The sequence below is a fragment of the Mus caroli genome, chromosome 1 (assembly GCF_900094665.2).
Source record: "Mus caroli chromosome 1, CAROLI_EIJ_v1.1, whole genome shotgun sequence".
NCBI classification, from domain to species: Eukaryota; Metazoa; Chordata; class Mammalia; order Rodentia; family Muridae; genus Mus; species Mus caroli.
In genome coordinates this window covers 126,350,880-126,369,535 of record NC_034570.1, presented here as the reverse complement: position 1 = coordinate 126,369,535, position 18,656 = coordinate 126,350,880, and the positions used below count along the sequence as shown (strand labels likewise).

Sequence of the window (18,656 nt, the reverse complement as noted above, 5' to 3'; positions counted from 1 at the left end):
TTGACACAGGTTTGCATGTTTCTTTCTATGTTCTTATCATATCAAGCTGTGGTTTTCTTTTTTTCTGGCTGTCCTGGAACTCACTTTGTAGACCAAGCTGGCCTTGAACTCAGAAATCCGCCTGCCTCTGCCTCCCAAGTGCTGGGATTAAAGGCGTGTGCCACAGTTTTTTTTTTTTTTTAAGATTTATTTATTTTTATATATGTGAGTTGCTATCTTTAGACACACCAGAAGAGGGATCAGATCCCATTACAGATGGTTGTGAGCCACCATGTGGTTGCTGGGGATTGAACTCATGACCTCTGGAAGAACAGCGAGTGCTCTTAACCTCTGAGCCATCTCTCTAGCTCCAAGCTGTGGTTTTCTAAACTAGGCCATGAGTTCATTTCTTCACTATTTCAAGAGCTTGCTACACATGAAAGTATTAATTCTTTCTAATCAAAAGTCATTTGCCAAAAACTTTTTTAAAAAAGAATTTTATGAGGTTGGAGAGATGGCTCAGAGGTTAAGAGCACCAGCTGTTCTTCAGAGGACCTGGGTTCAATTTTCCACACCCACCTGGTGGCTCACAACCATCCCAGAGGCTCACAACTCCAGTCCCAGAGGTTCCAATGCCCTCTCTGGCTATCTCTGGTACTGCACACATGTGGTACACAGACATACATGCAAACAAAGCCCATATACATAAAGGGGGAAAATAAATAAATTATCACGTAGAGCCAGATCATAACTGGCCCCCAAACCAGTCAGGAAAGTAAGCTGCTTTTGAGACTGTGTTAGAAATCCACCTTATCACTCAGTCCCCATTATTCTGTCCTGCTAGTTACAAAGCCAAGTGGAAAAGAAAACACCTACAGACTGTACTGCCCCTAAACATAATTTGTACAGGCCTAAAGGGGAAGAGCATCCGACCATCGCAGTCACCCTGCAGTTAAATTCTGTCAGTACCTTCTTCACGTTTATGAAAATATTATGAAATTCTGTGGCTGGCTCTGCAGGAATTGAAGAAAGTGGTTATTAGTTCTCAAGGTCTTCCTTAGGCTGCCATGTGTGCTCATCAGCTTCTCTGAGGATTAGTGACTGAAACATTTGTATGAGATAGTCAGTGAAGAATAGTACAGTTGTCAGGTCTGGGAACTCTTACCAGATGTGGGATCCCTTAGGCCTTGGGACCAGTTGCTCTGTGTTTGTGCATATTCATATTATACGGTTCAGTCTTGCTGGAGCCATCAATAGGGTGCCGTTTCTAGGGGTAACTTCCTGTGCATGCTTGAAAGCTTAGGAGGTCCTCAAGTCTGAAAGTGACATCACTGCCTGTTTTCCTGACACCAACAAAACACAAAGGTCCAGTGAAATGGGTCCATGAGATGGGCCCTCCCAAGTGTATGGAGGGCTCTGTGGTTGGGAGACAGTCATGGTGTCTACCCAGAAAGGTAAGTATGCCTCTCCCTAGGAGAAACTCCACTCCACCAGATGGGAATAGAATTATATGGCGGATCTGACAGGTGTGCATGCCAGTGTGAGCCGAGCTGACTGCACCTGTCTTGGGGTGTCCACATCCGATCTGACATTTTACTGGGGCATCCTCCACTAAGCTTCAGCTCCCTTGCTAGACCTCACTGTTCCTGTCTCAGGCCCTTGCATGAGAAGGGCCCAGCAGCCATGGCCCTGTAAGTTGCTTCTGGGATCGACTTTGCTTACTCTGGAAGTTCGCTAGCCAGCTTGCCCTGTGCTCTGCCCTCTCGTCTTCTCTTTGCCATGCTCGTCTCATGACTGCTTCCTGCAGAACATTCCACCAGTTGTCTCCTACCACCCACCTCCATATTGATAGTTTCCAGATTCTTCCACCTAGGGCTGCCTGCAGCCACATGTTCATAGTTGACTGCTGTAATGTCCCCTGGAGGCAAAGGCCACTTCATATAATGACAGTGGGTGTATTGCAAGCTTTGGTCAGATGTTAGCACCAATGAATGACATTACCAGGGGTTTCCATGTTTCTACTCATGTCTTTAAACCCCTCCGTGTGCTGTTTTGATCTCCTTCGCCTGTCCCCTCCTATGGTCAGGATGCTTACAGTTGGCCGAGGTGCCTGGCAGCTGTGCTTTTGCCCGGGGTAGCCATTCTTCCTCTTGGGGCAAAGAACTCTTCAGCAGTGTGTCTCTGCTTGGTTTTCCTTTTTACTGTTTCTCTCATGCTACCTTCATTCTCTTGCTGGTTCACTCCCAGACCATCCCCCCGCTAATCTCTCACTTCTGTCCTCACTCACTATGTATGAAGTACGAGACTATACTGTTATAGTATTCTATCATTACTGTAACCCAAACCCTGCATAACAAAGTCATGTCCCTCTTCCAGCAGAGCTGATAGTCTCTTAGTCTTCGTTTCAAGGTTAGTACAGAGGGTCCTTAAGAAAGCACATGGCAGAGTTGACAGGCCTGCGCTGTGATCCCCCTATTGAAGTATTCGAGTCACTTGTGACGTATTGGGAAGACTGTGACAGTTATCTATTCCTTTGCCACACTGATGCCTGGGCGAGGCTAGACCACCACAGTGATCCAGCCAGTCCCACCATCACCTGGCATTTATGAGGTCTCTGCTCTTGTGCATTTATAATTTCCAGAGGGGTACGTCTGTTTAAACATATTTATGTAATTCCAAGCCTCAGCATGCGCTAAGGCAGAGAGCACAAGTTAACTGTGAACTTGTAATCATGTAGAGCAGGTCAGAGGCTATTTAACAGTTGCTCTGTGTGCTATTGGGGAGAACCGGGAAGGTTGGTCACGCTTCCTGTAAAACAGGTTACAGGTCCACCAAAGAGCTGACAGGCGTCACATCAGCCTTCTTACTAATGCAGGCTGTATGCAGAAAGTGCTTAAAGAAAACACCCCTCTGGTTATAGTTTTTAATTAAGGAAGAAAACAAATAGGAGTAGGGGGTCAAGTGTGAGGACAAGATGAAGATGAGAGAAGGGTGATGTTTGATTTAGGACGCCCCTCCCAAATCTTCAGCCCAGTCCCAGTGACAGTGAAGGAGGGTCCCCAGGCTGTGGCTCTGCATGTGACTCTGTCCGAAGGCCGCTCATTCTCAGGTGATCCACACGCAGTTTTGATGCTCATAGCTAACCTCAGCATGCTCAGGGCTCATCCCAGGACCACAGACAGCTCTCCTTTTCTCCTCCCCATGCAGCTTGAGCTCAGTACACCTGCTTTTCCCATTGCCTTTCTTGCATGCAAACTAAAACCAAAACCAGAAAGTCACGTAGTTTCTTTGTCCTACTTTTTCCCTCTGTCTGTCTTGTCTCTGTCTTGTCTGTCTCCTTCATGTCTCAATCTCTGCAGAACCTTCACCAGCTAAAACAGATTCAAACCTTGAAGCAGATGAACGAACAACTGCAGGCTGAGAACAGGGCCCTGACCCGAGTGGTGGCCAGACTCTCCAAGTCCATCGAGTCCTCCGACACCCAGGAGCTCTAGCTCTTGCCCTTGCTCTCCACCTCACTTCCCTCCTCTGCTACTCCAGGCAGGTTTACTCTTCTTGTTGGTCCCAGAAGCCCAGTACCCATCCCTCCCATCAAATCCTCCATGGCCAGGTATCTGTAAAACTGGTTATCTAGAGATGGAGTCCACATGATGGGACATAAGAACCCAGTTCAAGGGTGGCAGTGGGCAAGCAGAGGGTCACTGTTAAAGTTGCCATGTTACCTTCTCTTCCCCTAGAGACTGAATATAGATTTGCTTTAGTCAGCTTTACAGCTCCACAACCGTGTATATTTACCTGTGTGCATCCATGTACACATATTTATTTCGTTGATGGGGTCTTTGCCAAGAGCTTTCTCAGCCAACAGCCATCCAAATGTATGCACACGGATTAGGGCCTAAAGTAACCAAGGGCAAGAGCTCTCAACAATGCCTGGGAGGTAGATCCTCCTGGGAGCTGTCACCGAATACCATGTATGGGCCCATTCCAAAGCTCTGTGGTTTGGATTGACTGAGACCTGGCATCAGTATTGTTTCTAAAGCTCCCCTACTGATGTGTATGTGACCGTGGTTGAGAACCACAGCCCTTTGAATACCGGATGGAACTTAATCCCAAGTGACAGCACTGCCAGATGGAAAGGACTAGGCCTGCAGGCCACACCTCCCTGAGCCTATCTCTGTTAGCAGCAAACACGGGCCATTCTACCACTGGGGCAGAGCTAGATGAGCACTCTTTACCTCCTTCTAAGTCTTTGCTTTCATCTCCTCCTCCTCCTCCTGAAACATTCGTCTCATTCCCCTCCCAAGTCTCCTGGCTGTGGGGACGCGTCCCTCCCTGAGTGTGTGGGCCTTGAGGCAGAACGAGGGCAGTATAACCGAGCCCTTCCTACCCGGCCTAGCTTGCAAAGGAGATGACAGGCAGTGGAGCGAGAGCAGGGTTTGTTTTCAGCTGAAACCACCCCCTCAAAAAACTGTGTTTGGCAAACTCGAGCCTTCCTCTGGCTGTGGATCTGAGAGCCAGGCTCACACACAGATTGTTTTCCCATCTGAAGATAATGTGATGGGGTCATGATGCCCAAAATGAGTTTTTGATTTTCAGCAACAATCTAATTAGTCTTGCTAGGGCCTGTCCCTTATTCTGCCTATTTGCATTTGCCTTTGGGGTCAGTAGCTGGCAACCAATACCCACTAGTACTAAAGCACCGAGATTACCATAGGGCTGAGCCAGTGTCCGCTCCGGGTGCTATCACAGAAAGAAAATGGAAAGGGATGTGCTGCTGTGGCCAGGCAGTGAGCAGCCAGCATTAGGTCTAACCTCTGTCTCAGTCAGCCTCAGACATCCTGAAAGGGCGCTAACATGGAGCATGCTCTTAGTGTTCACCCTTGGACCCTTGGCTCAGTCTTAGCGTGCATGGGAGATTTTGACTTGGGGTAAAATAAAGACCCCCAAAGATGTCCCAGCTATTTTTGGTCTCCCTATTTGTTGCAGGCAGTGTAGGACATGCGGCAAAATCACTGCCATCCTGGCATTTATTGGAGCGTCGTCGTCATCGGCTGTGTGCTTTGTTTTCTCGCTGATTCCTCGGTATCAGCATGTGTATTTAAAACACGGGTTACGGAGTCAGAACTAAGCCCAAGGTCCCTTGGAGAGTAAACGGTTGAAGAAAAGTTCAAACATGGTTAGACTCCAGAGTCTGCACTCTGCACACCGTGATATAAGCCATCTGCATAACTTACGGCCTTAACCATTTGTTAAGCACATAGTCTAAACAATGTAGGAACAGTCTGTCAAACAACTACAGCATAGGACAGACTGCAGCAGAGGAGTCACAGACAGAATTGTACTTTTTCACTACCCTGACTTGATAGGCCAGTTTCAGCCAGGCGTGGTGGCACACACCTTTAGTCCCAGCACTTGAGAGGAAGGCAGGCAGGCAGATCTCTGAGTCTGAGGACAGCCTTGTGTACAAAGACTCAGATTGTGTCACTATAATGTCCTTGCCTGGTGTTTGACCTGTGTGATAAGGGAAAGCAGATGAAGGCCCATGAGCCATGCCAATAGTTAGAAAAAGAAATCAAAAGGATTGTATTTGACAAATAAAATTCCTATGGGATTCAGATTTCAATGTCCATAAGTTAAGATTTATTGGAAGCGCTGGGCGTGATGGCGCAAGCCTTTAATCCCAGCACTTGGGAGGCAAAGGCAGGCGGATTTCTGAGTTCGGGGCCACCCTGGTCTACAGAGTGAGTTCCAGGACAGCCGAGGGCTACACAGANAAACCCTGTCTANAAAAAANAAAANAAAANAAAANAAAANAAAAAAAAAAAAAACAAAGAGGGCTACAAAGAGAAACCCTGTCTAGAAACAAAAAACAAAAAAACAAAAACAACAACAAAGATTTATTGGAAGCAAATCAAAATTTGAATGTCTGCATTATCAGTATGTGTTACCTGCTAGGCCACACTCAGGGAATGAAGCAGTCACAGGAAGACTGTGTGGCCTGTAGTCTAGTCTAAGGCACTTACTATGCAGACCTTGACATAAAAAGCCTGCCAGCTGACTCCTATCAGTAGGAAAGAAACTGGCAGTGTGGTCAAGAGATTTGAACCACTGTCACCCCTTTTGAATTGTCCCCTGCAAGTCTTAGTGCCAGGCAGCTCAGGTAAGGCTTACTGTGAGACCCTCCCATCCACAGCTTGCCTGGCTCTGGCACACCCTAAAGCTTTAGGAGCCCTGTCCCTTACTTTAACACAGTCTTCATCGTAGACTATAAGAAGTAATATGTAAGAAAGCATGTACTTGACTCTGTTTGTCTGAAGGATCTGAACATCAAACTGGCTAAAAATGGAGAAGCTGAAGTCTAGAGAGTTGTGATGCACTCTGTGAGACCTCATGCGTGCAGTGTTCTTCACACGTGTTCTTCCTTAACTCCAGACCCTTGACTTCAGTTCAGTGGTGGACAGCACTACTCCCTCCCCTCTCTGAGCATGGAGTCTGTGTGCCCCTGCCTTGGTCTTTCCACGACACTTGTACTTCTTTTACATTTTCTTAAGATGTTAGATGTTGCAGCTATCAAATCTTCTTGTCCCTCTTCCCCGGCCACCAAAGAATTGATGTCTTAATAAGGAAAAGAAAATCACCAACCCTCAACCCCTTGTACCTACTTTTTAAAGCAGCTCAGTCCTGAAGAGCAGGGAACACAACCCGCAGCTTCTCCATACCTGTGCGGTCCTGCCAAGAAATAGGGTTTTCAGGGGCTGGAGGGGGCACGTGGTTAAGAGTGCTGACTGTTCTTGCAGAGAATCCAAGTTTGATTCCCAGCACCCACGTGCTCTCACAGCTAACCATATGGGACTCCTGTTCCAGAGAACCCAGTGCCCTCTTCTGGCCGCCACAGGCACCGGTCACAGACACACGTGCAGACAAAACCACCACACATAGAAGAGACACTTTTTTTTTTTTTAAATAAGAAGTCCCACCCAGGCAAGCAAGCCCCCAGACACAGAGCATTAGAGCAGAGATGGAAGATGGCAGCCTGGGCAGAGCTCGCTGACTGAGTTTCTGAGCATCCCATTCCAATAGGCATGAAGGAGGCTGTTAGAACTACTGAGTCAGGGAGGACAGGGCCAAAGACAAGCTTTCCATTGTATCCTTCACACTGCAGCCTTAACTCCTCAAGTGTGTGGATGACTGGCATGCTCTCCCAGATTCATGGGGAAACTTGAATGGTAGCAGGGGTCCCCACTATTGCAAGGACAATGCTTCCATGTCTATTACTCCTGTCAGCCTCTTCAAGGCCCATCTGAGGGAGCAGGGTACTTACTATTCCTTTATAGCTGCAAACATACAGAGAAGTGGTTTGTCTAAAGCAATGGTTCTCAGCCTTTCTAATGCTGTGACCCCTTGATACCCTCATGTTATGGTGACACCCTCCCCCAACCATAAAATTTTCATTGTACTTCATAACTATACTTTTATACTGTTATGAATAATAATATAGATATCTGTGTTTTCCAATGGTATTAGGTGACCCCTATGAGAAGGTTGTTCAACTCCCAAATGGGTCTCAACCCATAGGTTGAGAACTGCTGGTCTAAAGCACTGTGGATCACTGACAGTGACCACTCCTGAATTTGTTTCTGGGCTACAAATGCTTTGGTGTTTGTTTTCTATCCCCACCTATAATGAAAAGATGGTCTTTGGACTTGGCACATATGGGTATAAATTCATCAGTGATGCATAACTAGCTAATTGCCACAGACTAGAGGCGGACATCTGTTTCCTCATTTACAGAGATAAGAACAGCCACAGCACTGGTTCCTGAGGAGCCAGTGAGACTTTCAAACTCCCCACTTGGAGATGGTTTCTCGTTGTTCCCTGACATGGGGTGTGGAGATGTGAGCACACACTCACACAATTGTATGGTGTAACCTGCATTGTCCTTGTGAGGTTGGGGAGACAAAGATTATATTCCTTTAGGTTCATTTAGATTCCCTAGTTTAATAGCAATGCCAGAAGCTAGAACTATGTGGGCCTTTTGATTCCTGAGCCCAGGCCACCCTTTTCTGGAGGCCTTGCTTACTGTGTGGGTCCTGAAGGTTGGAATAACTGATCAGTAAAAGGAAGGGTGTCTGCCTAACAGGGAAGACACAGATTTGTGGAGCCTCTGTTGTGAAAATGTACTTACTTTCTAATCCCAATTTGCTACCAGGAAGGCCCACACATGAACTGTACTTCATTAAGATTTTTCAGATAGACAAAATATCTGTCACAGTGCCTGATCACGTAATAAAGACTTGGGTGTCCAAGCTGGAACTCAGTTTCCCTGTGTTCTTTGAGTTGAGCAACAATGTGTGTCATGTTCCAAGATGGAAGAACTGACAGATGGGATCTCCACTCCATTCCTCTGCCAGAAACCTCTACTTGCTGGAATGACACCTCCATCCATTGCAGTGCTGGTGAAGGCCCCTGGGTCTCCTCCACAGCTGTAAATTCTCTGGGTGTTATTGTTGAGAATAGGTGTGTGTAGTATGACCAATGAGAATCTGGATGGATTCTAGTTACCAAAGACAGCAGGATGACCTTGGTCATCTTGACACGGGGCAGAAAGGCCAAGTTCTATTTCCCGGCTTGCATGTTGTTCTTGGGGTGGGAAGCAGTGCCATTTAACTCCTAAGGTCATCATCGCTCCGACTCCTGCTGACGTCCTTCCCTGTGTGCTCAGCAGCTTCCCTGGCAGTCCCCCCAGGTTCCCTAAGTCACAGGTGAGTGCAAGAGCAGGAACAGGTGCAAATAGCTACTGGCTCAGTAGAACAGAACTGTAGGCTCTGTGAGTGTGGAGCTGGCTCAAAAGGCGAGCAGTTGGGTTTTCCCTAAATGCTTGCATTTCTGACCCAGGAAATAGGAAGATTGGAGGGGTGTTACTCCTGAGCAGAAGGGTAGTGACATCTTATCACACTGCTGTCAGGAGGCCCTGGGAGGGCAAAGGCGGCCAATGTGCTGGGCTCTGACACACCTGTCCCTCTGTCTCCACAGGTGTTAACAGAACTGAAATCCGACAATCAGAGGCTGAAAGATGAAAATGGCGCCCTCATCCGAGTCATCAGCAAACTGTCCAAATAGCTGAAGTCAGGTCTGGGAGGAGGGCACAGCATTCGCTGCCCACCCTGTGTTTCCAGCTATGGCCTTCTGGCCAAAAGACATGAATGTTTTGGGAGGAGGGCCCCTCCCTGTGGCCCTCGTCAGTCACCTCCTCTGCACTGTCCATTGTCTCTGCACTCTCCATGCCCCATTGCCCCCGCACCTCTATCCCAAGTTTTACGACAGTTTTAACTGAAGCATGATTGTGACCATTTCAAGCAATCTGGAGAAAGCTTTGTGGGGCACACCAAGCTCAGCTGTGACCTCCCAACTTTCTGCTGCTTTGTCCACATTGGGTTTGGTCCAGATATGTAAGGCTTTGACCCATAGCCTTTACACTGACCCACTGTTCTTTATATAGGTGAGCCTTGTGGTGGCCACTCTGGAATCCTATCTAGGGTGCCAAGAGAAAGGGTGGAGTGTGGAGTTGCTCTCTGGACTGCCTCTGGAGCTGTCTGCTTAGAGTCCAAGGTGACCGTGGCTCTGTGCTGAGGTGGTTTCTCACCTCTCAGGAACTGACTTGTTTTTACTTTTCTATCAGTAACCTAGGAACATCACTGAGTAGTCTTAACCTCACTCCTCCCTCTCCGCAAGGCCAAGGCAGCCTTGGACTCTCTCGCTCCTTTTCTTTCTGTGCTTTGGTGATTTCTCCTTCCACCCTGATAGTGTAAAAGCCGAAGCCGAGCTCCCAGCCTCAGCTGTCTGGAAACTCGTCCCTCTGCTGCCTCGGTGCCGTGACCCTGTCCCTGCGAAGCTAGAGGATGGCTTAAGGGTCAGCCTGTTGTTCTTATCTCCCATGTGTCTGCTTACAAAGTGATTTTCTGTACTCTCCAAGTTGTACAAGTAGTATGCATCTATAATCCCAGCACTTGGGAAGCTGAGGCAGGAGGATCAAGAGTTTGAGGCCAGCTACATAGCAAGACCCTCTCTCCAGAAAGAGGAGGCCTGGGTGTTGAGTGTTCCAGTTTGCCTTGCTCCCCTTCTCCACTCAGGCCCCTGCTCCTAATGAGAAGCGGAGTTGCTGCAAGGAGGTCTGGGGAGAGCCGGGGCGGAAGCTAGACTAGGGGATGGAAGCAGGCCAGAGACGTGAGAGCATCAGAGGACACTTGGAACACTGCGGTGACACTGCCTGGGTGGTGGGGACTGCTTTGTGGTGGCCACATCCAGGGGAGAGGTCCCTTCCTAGACGCCAACAGGATCAGTGACTGCTGGGTAGAGACTGCAGATGAGGAAGAGTACTTGTGGACTCTCAGGAGTGGCTAGCCCCGTAGACCCTCTGGCCCAGTGTCCCTGTACCTCCCCGCTGCCATAACTCTGACCATAGCTCTCAGTGGTCAGCCACTGAGAGCTATGCATGTCTTACTTGAACTTCAGGCACCTCTATTACATTTTTTACTAATAGAAGCTGGGGTCTGCTGCTTCCTGCCAGGATAGCACACGAGGTGTGGGTGTAGTGGTCTCTACTTGCCTAGTCCCTGAGACCCTCCTCAGATGTTGTGATTTTGATGCCTGTCACATCTGGACTACCATCCTCTAGAGTCTAGGCAAGCAGCCCTCTAGCTTATCATGCCTCAGCGTATATAGAATACGCCGTAGTTCTAGCACACAGTTAAACTGCTAGCTCTTGTCGACATACCAGTGCTGATGGGTATAATGTGGCATTTTGTCCTTTGGTTCACATTAAAGGACACATCCTTTAATGCCTCATTGTTTGAGGGTTGCTAGTGATGTGGACCATTCTAACACTACCTCTGTTAGTTTTTCATGAGGACACCACTGTCCTTTTTGGTGGCCCTTGCAAACTTCGTGTGCTCTTAAACAGAACTTGTAATTCAGGGTCCCTAGTACAGAATGGGAACAGTATCTCCTCTGGTACTTTCAGCACATGTAAGATTCTCTCTCTGCCACTTCACCCATTCCTCTGAGGAGCCTTGTGTTGGCCTGCTCTCCTCTTGTGGCGCACTGAGCCACGGTGAGAAAGACCGGTCTTCTGCTATAGGAAGCACTCCCTTCTTGCTAGATGTCGACAAGATGCCAACCAGTTCTCATAGCGCGGATTGTATTTTGGGAAGGAGGGGACTGCTGCCTCATTCTTGGGGAAAGAAAACGGGCTCGTAGGAAAACAGAGCCTCCTCCTTCACAGGTCTGGGGAAGGCATTCGGAGTCGCACGCCCTTAGGCCTTCGGAAGCGTAGGGAAGGCCTTCGGAAGCGCAAGGGAAGGTTCTAAAAACCTCACAAACCGGCATTATACCTGCCGTTGTATGTGGCCTTCATGTTTAAGATGCCACCTCTTACCGGGAAGGTTTCCTTGTGATAAGCTATTGGCAAGCTTTTTAGCCTCGGCAGTACTAGCCTCTGTGGCCAAGAGCCCATCAGAGCACACACGGTCCCAAGCCATTCCTGGCACTTCTTTCAGGCCACTAACCTTATTAGAAGCATTGTGAATGTGGTCTCTTCCAGAGAAGAGAACTCCACTTCTTCAAAATCAGACTGACTGAAAGCCCCCATGAAAGACATGGCCTCCTGAGGCCAGCTGTTGTGTGTATTCAGTCTCCCTTTCCCGTGTTGCTTGGTCGACCTCCCCAGTGGCCACCAGCCTCACCTGCTGGCTTCTCGGGAGTAATCTCGTGGCTGGAGCTTACTGTCCCACTGCAGGCAGGCAGGCAGGAAGGACTCAGCCTTGTCACACCAGTCTTCATGGGAAATTAAGACAGTGACAAGGTTTTCATTCATTTGATAGCCTTTAATACCCATGCCCCCTTTGAGGGTAACGACTGGTCAGTCCAGAGAGCCTCTGGCTGGAGTTTGCCTGCTTGCCTTTCAGGGTTTTAGAGCCTTTCCAGACAGTTCTTGGAAGTGCCAATCCCCAGCTCCATCCCTGTCTCTAGGGGAAGAGCTGTGCACATCCAAGGGCGTTGCCTCTGAAGACTGAAGAATAGCTCTGTCTTAGAGCCGCACCTCCTTGCGTCTGCCTAGCAGTGGGATGTGTCCTCACCCTGCTTGCCAAGCCTCAGCCCCTGAGATGCAAGGATTGCTCAGGGGGGTTGCTGGCAGCTTCCACTCAGGAGAGTACAGGAACCAGAGTGAAGGGCCTCTCCAAGCCATGCCCCTGTGGGGCTCTGCTCTCTGGCCCCTCTGCAGCCTTTGCTAGCAGAGACAGCTCTGACCATTGTTTGCACGCCTTTTCAGCAGAGGGCCCTGTCCACATCCATGCCCAAGGATAGCTGCAGCTCACCTGCCATTCTATTCTGAAGAGAAGTGCAAAGCCTCAAACAATATAGACTCCCTCAACCCCGGAAGTGAGGCAGCTTTGAGGCCAGAGTACTTTAAAGTCCTCTTGGCTTAAAATTCTGTGATTTATTCAAAGATGAGGACTTTTTTACACTTAGATTTCTGCTTCAAAAATTGCTTAACTTTGAATTTTCAGGATCAGTCTTGCTTTTTTCCCAAATTCAGGCTAAGACTGGCCTGTCAGGGTCGACCTCCCCTCTGTGTTAGAAAGTGAATTTAACATTGAAAGCGATTGAGTAGTGATGTGATTGCTTTCCCTCCTGGTGGTTATGTAAAAATATTACCAAGCTGGTGGAGATCGGAGCTGCTGGGAAGCCTAGACCCGTACAGTGTGCATCCTAGGAAACCGGCTGCTGCTGCTGCTGCTGGGTTTGCTCAGTCTCAGACTCTCTGCTTGACACCAACTCATTTCTAGTCTGGAGCTCTGTCCTGAGCAGCAGGAGAGCCTTCCTCAGGCTGCTGTGGGAGGTGCTCTTCCCAGGAGACACCATGGCCACAGCACAGATGCGTACAGTTGGGGATTGGATGTGAGGAAAGGGACAAACCCTGGGACTGGGTGCCTGCATGCTTTAGTGGGTAAAAGGCAGAGGAAGGTGTGTGCATGTGGAACAGGGTGGGGGTCGGAGCCTGGGAGAAAGGAAGCCAGGCTTCTGCACCTGCAAGTGTGTTCTGTCTCACTGAGTTCGTCCCTCAGCTCCAGCTGAGCGAGATTTTAATCAGCTCCTCTAATGGGTATTGACACTGCTCGGAGCAGTCGACTCTGTCAGGGACAACTATTGATTGCTTGTGTTCTGATTAGATTGGAAAAATAGATCAACTTCATTATAGCCCAGAAGCTGTCACTGTCACAGCTACAAAGGGATGAAGTGGTCTCTGAGGGCTGAGGAGAATCAGTTGGCCTCCTGACAAGCCAGAGAGTAGGTGAAAGTCGTGGCCACGTCTCTGTGAGAGCTGTGGTTAAGGGTCACATATCTCCTGCGGTGCCTGGTGACTCAGCGCCTGGGTGCCCAGGTCTGGCATTTCCTGACTAGAATGGGGATGTACAGTTTGTCCCAGTGTGCTCTGTCTCTTGCTCCTCATCGCCCTCCCCGTTTCCCAAAGCACTTCTCCCATCCAAATTGGGAATCTGCCAGAACGACATTTTGTTATTTTGCCTCTAAATTTTCCCCTAATGTTTCCAATAAAATTTTGCTTGGGTGGCCCCTTAAGGTGTCACCAAGATGCTAACCGAGGCCCCTCCAAAATAAGCACACCCCCCCTCCTTCCCTCTCAGCTCCCTCCACATGCCTATGGCCTTGCTTTTCTACACTTGGACTTGATGGTGCTCGAGGGAAGAGGTTTTCCATTAATTAGCCAAGAGTCCTTGAGGATTTTCAAATGCCAACAGCATGTCATACCGCCCACCACCCATGGCTACCCCCATCTACTGTCGAAACTCCCTGGCTGTGCTAGCAGCCCTCAAAGACCAGGTTTGGCTTATAGGTCAGCACGACCCCTCTGTTTCAGGGTCATGTCTGCTCATTCTATCTTTTCTGAAAGATGTGACTGGTACCGGCTGAAAGCAGAAGTGTTTCCTCAGCACAGGCTAGACGAGTTTGTTTGCATAGTGACAGCCACTCAGCCAAGCAGGAGAGAAGATCTACAAAAGGCCCAACCATGAGGAGTGAGAAGAGCCTCTGACATGCTCTTGAACCCAGAGTGGGCATCAGAGCTGGGATCCTGAACAAGGGATACCCAGGCTGGCACCAGCTCGACTCTCTCCAGAATGCATGTGTCTGTGCTGTTCTCCACCCTGCTCTCCTGAGAACTTGAGCAGAAGGTACCCAGCCTATCCTAGGATGGGGGAGACTATGTGAAAGCAGTTGTAGGTAAAGGTACCAGAAGGCACAGGGTACAGGGAGAAGATTCGGAGAGGATGCACCCGTCCAACATGGCCACCTTTCTAGTCAGCATCCCTTGAGCCCTTGGCAGCTCAGCCCTCCTCCTGGCTGGTACCTTTCCCTCTGCAGGGTCAGTGGTTCAGACCCAGCTTTGGCTTTACGTTTTCTTCCAGGCACATGTGCTCCGCTCCAATCCTGGTCACCACTTCAGCACTAGCATTTTGTATTTCCTCTCTCTACCCTTCACCCATGCTTGCTGCACCGAGTGGAGCTGTTCGCCAGCCAGAGTTGTGTGGATTAACCTCAGTCAACTGTAAATACACCTGGAGGAGGCTCCCGAGGGTGGGGAGCCAGGCTGCCTTCCTGAACTGAATGTATTTTTATGCAATTTTGAGTGGCCTTTTCAACCCTGAAATGGATGGATTTGTTTTACTGACTGTTGTTATATAGTATTAAGTATTCTGTGTTTGAAAGTTTGGGAATAATATTCACATCTATAAGATGCCTGTAAACACAGCAGTATTTATAAATGAGTAAATAAAACTGTGTTTTACCTTTGTGCCATGAGATAGAACCTCCCATTCACCAGGCAGCCCAACTGCAAAGTCTCTGCCATAGGCAACCACAAGTCTGCGGTCACCACTTCCCCTCCCCGGGGAAGGGCTCTTAGAGCACCAGAACAACCCTGAGAAGAAATGCAAGTTCCCAGCACCTAAGAAGGTAGCTGTTTCTTTAAAGGTAAAAAGCAGGGATGTATGGCCCACCTGAGCCTACCACACCCTAACCACCATGCTACACAAGGAAGCTAGGGTAAGAGCTGGCGGTGGTGCTGGCCTCTTGCAGGCTTCCAATTACCTCAGCCCTCCACTGTGTAAGGAAGGGTTCCTTAGGTCACTGGTTCCAAACTCTGCAAATAAAACTAACTCTGGGATCATTAGAGGTTGGATCTAAATCCTGACAGAAGGAAGGGCACCTAGCTCAGGGAGGCGCTGCAGCAACTGCTGGCAGGGCTGGGGAGTGGGCAGCCAGGCTTTGGATCTGCTTCCTGCCAAGTGGAAATCCTTGGTCACTGGCTTGGGAGGGAGGGAAGATTCTTTCCCCCTGCTGTCACCCAGCTGTTTGTAGCTCAAGCAGCAAGAAGAAACAGGGATGATGTCACAGTTGAAGAGTTCAGCCCTGGCCTTGGGGCTTGAAGCAGAGGAAAGCACGTCTGATACAGGGGGCCCCTAGACCACAAGCATCGCTTCTCTGGGACGCCGCTGGCTAGGTGAGGTCTGTAGAGCCTGTTTCATCTACTGCCCATAGGTACCAGGAGGGATCCTGGCTCCTCCCTGCAGCAGACCCAGGTGCCCACATTCTCAGCCCTGTGCAGCCAGGCCACCTAGCCCATGGCCTCCAGCCGGACTGAGACAGCCCGACAGCCAGATCTGGGCCCTGCCAGCTCACACGGGCACTCAGCCCACCTGCCTCTACTGCTCCTTGGCCATCTGGATTTGATGCAAAACACAAGAAAGTCGAGTACATTATGGTCCTAGACAAGTGTCACACAATATGAAGTGACAGTCTTTAGGTCTAAGAACTAAAACAGAGTTTAATCCTTTCCTGGTCTTGGCCACAGTGCCCCTGACTCTGTCCCTAAGCATTTTGAAGCCTTACTGGTCTTTGTTATCTCTGTCTCAGCACAGACAGATAACAGTCTTTACCATGTAAGATTGGAGACTGTGTACTTTCCACTTTTAAACATTTACACCCTGGGACCAGCAGCCTCCCTGATGCCAAGGTCAGACTGCTGCTGTCCCCTAAGCCCAGGTCCTCTAGAGGGAACTTAAGGATGTAAGACAGTCCTTATCGTCCCAGGAGGGTAGACCCCCATCCGTCCATGTGACTCTGATCCACCAGAAACTCCATGTCCTTCTCCCAAACCCAAAAGAGGATAGGCTGCAATTCCTTCACTTTTGAGCTGGAGGCCAGAGCTCCAAAACCAACTCACCTCCCTCCCCAACGTTGCTGACCCTTGGGGGCTCCCCGCCCCGCCCCACCCAAGTCCACTAAAAATAAAAAACAAATAGAAATGCTCCCCACCCCCAGGTTGCTTTCAGCTCTTTTCTTTAATAAGGAGACGCAGCTCATTACAAAATAACAATTTGACAAGAGATCAGACAAGAACAACAGAGTCCACATAAGGGAATGGAGAGAGCATTGCCAAGCAAAGTGGGAATGGGGAGGGCTACACACGTCCTCCTTAGGAAGACAGGGAGGGCTCCTGGCGGGGCCAGTGTATTCCAGGGGGAACACAGCTCGCTCAGCTTCTGCCCCAGTTTTGAAAGTTTCTGGGCCCAAGGTTTTCAGAAAGCAAATCAAATCCTTAGGTGAGCAGGAGTTAGGGCAGAATGGTCAGGCTTGCAGGTCCTTTCCCTGAACTCTTGGCTGCTGAGGAAAGCTGTGGGGGAAACTGGGGCCCACGCACTGCTCCCGCCACTTTGCCAGACTCCGTTCTGCTGCTACAGTTCCCAATTTCAGTTTCTGTGGAGACTGGAGATCTCCAGCCAGCCCCACCTTGTTGCCCCTGGCCTTGTCCAGTACACTTGCCCAATTCTGTCTGAGGTCCCCTGGATTGGTAACATACGACTGGCTTCTTGGGGGGGGGGCGTTCTGTGGATGCCCAAGCTGCCCCAGCCCTGTCTACCCATATACTCATTACTTGCCATACTGCTCAGGCTGCCCTGGGAGCTGAGGTGAGGGGCAGAGCCTAGCGTTCCTCAGTTGTGAGTGGCCCCTTTTCACCACCACACCTCCCACCTTGCTCTCAGGGCACCCTGTTCTGTGGCACTGCCAGACAAAGGAAAGAGTGGGTGGAGAGTGTCACCACTGCAGTTCCAAGTTTTCCCCATGGGCCACCCCTCCACTATTTCTGTGGGCTCAGGGAAACATAGGCAGGGCTGGCCATACTCATCCCAGACTGCCACTGAGAACCTGGCTATAGACTGGGCTGCTGACTGCTTCTGAAAACCCTGGTTGCCTCTGGGCCTCTTAAAAGGTTATCCAAGCCACAGAGTCACAACCACTGCCCTGCCTGTAAGTCCCACCATCAGACTCAGGCCACAAAAGCCAGCCTGAGACCCCACCAGAAGCCCTGAATCACCAAGTGTCCTCATGACACAGGGCTAAGGGAGTGTGAAAGGGTGGCGGACAGGTGAGCCCTTCACAAGTGTTCTGTGGGGAGCCAGTTAGAGGGACAGAGGGGCTCCTGGAAGGAGTCGAGGGCACCCTCCTGTAGGAGGCCCCTTTATGGCTTTTCAGTTTATTCAAGACAGAGGGAGGAAAGGAACCACGTCACACACATGGAACACAGAAGCAACGGGACACCAGACGCCAGGCTAGACAGTGCACTGTGCCCCAAGGGTTAGCCCTGTAGACATGCAGCAGGCCTGCCTTCGGGGCCAGGGTCCTTCAGCATCTTCCCTGGGCAGGGCTGGCACCGGGGCCAGAACATTATCTCCCACTGTGGACATTCCCTGTAGGGGAGGTGAGGACAAAGACTTCACACAACATAAAATCCAGGAGCAGGCAGTTCTGTAAAACAGGTTGGGAGATCAAGGGGGCTCTCAGCATTGCCATGCGGCTATATACAGAATTGTAGACATGCATCTTGATTAAACAAGATTCTGCTTGTATGTTTATAGAATAGCATCTTCTTTTATAATATATAACTAAATGGGGCAGGGGTCCGATGAGGCTCAATGGCTTCAGAAGGTTCCTGTTTTGTTGTTACTTCAAAAATAAAGTATATTCATATATCTTCAAGTCACAGTGTCCCCTTCTCAATATTGCAGTTCAGAAAACAGGCTAAATCAAAACTGTGGTAACCAGCCTCTGGCCCCTGGGACTGAAGAAAAGAGAGATGAAGGAGCCAGAGGGTACGTTGCCAGACATGATACAGGATTGGCCAATTAAACTTAAATTTCACATTAAACAATGAATCACTGTTTACAGTACAGTATGTCCCAAATACTGCATAGGACGTCCTTAAACTTCAAAATTATTTGCTTATCTGAAATTCAAGTTTAACCAAGTATTTTGAATTTGTATTTGCCAAATCTGGCAGCCATTAGGGGGCTATGGACCACCTGTTGCTACCCACTGGCTCTGGGAAAAGACCCCAAGCGGCCTGCAGTGAAAGGGAGACAGAGAGACAGAGCAGGCACCGGTGAGCAGGGGATGGGGACGTTCCATCTCTTCCCACCTTCAGGAAGACTGCTGCTCTGTATGCCCTCAAACAGAGACTCTCCTTACAGGACTGAGAACCTGGGATTCTCATGAACTGACATGACATTAAATGAACGAGGGATTTTTTTTTTTTTTTTTTT

The 18,656-nt window shown here is 49.3% G+C and overlaps 1 protein-coding gene across 6 annotated transcripts in view; it reads left to right on the top strand.

The window, feature by feature from the left end:
• The window catches only part of Ppp1r12b (protein phosphatase 1 regulatory subunit 12B), a 202,899-nt gene extending 187,917 nt beyond the window's left edge, over positions 1–14,982 (top strand). For 2 of the 6 annotated variants that reach the window (XM_029477947.1, XM_029477946.1), the window contains 2 exons: positions 3,339–3,519; positions 9,013–9,090. In XM_029477947.1, coding sequence (XP_029333807.1) covers positions 3,339–3,473 — 135 coding nt within the window. In that variant the 3' untranslated portion in view covers positions 3,474–3,519; positions 9,013–9,090. Of the gene's footprint in view, positions 1–3,338; positions 3,520–9,012 lie in introns of all 6 variants that reach the window. The other 4 variants (XM_021161359.2, XM_029477954.1, XM_029477941.1 and 1 more) reach the window with 3 other exon arrangements.
• The last annotated feature ends 3,674 nt before the right edge of the window (positions 14,983–18,656 follow it).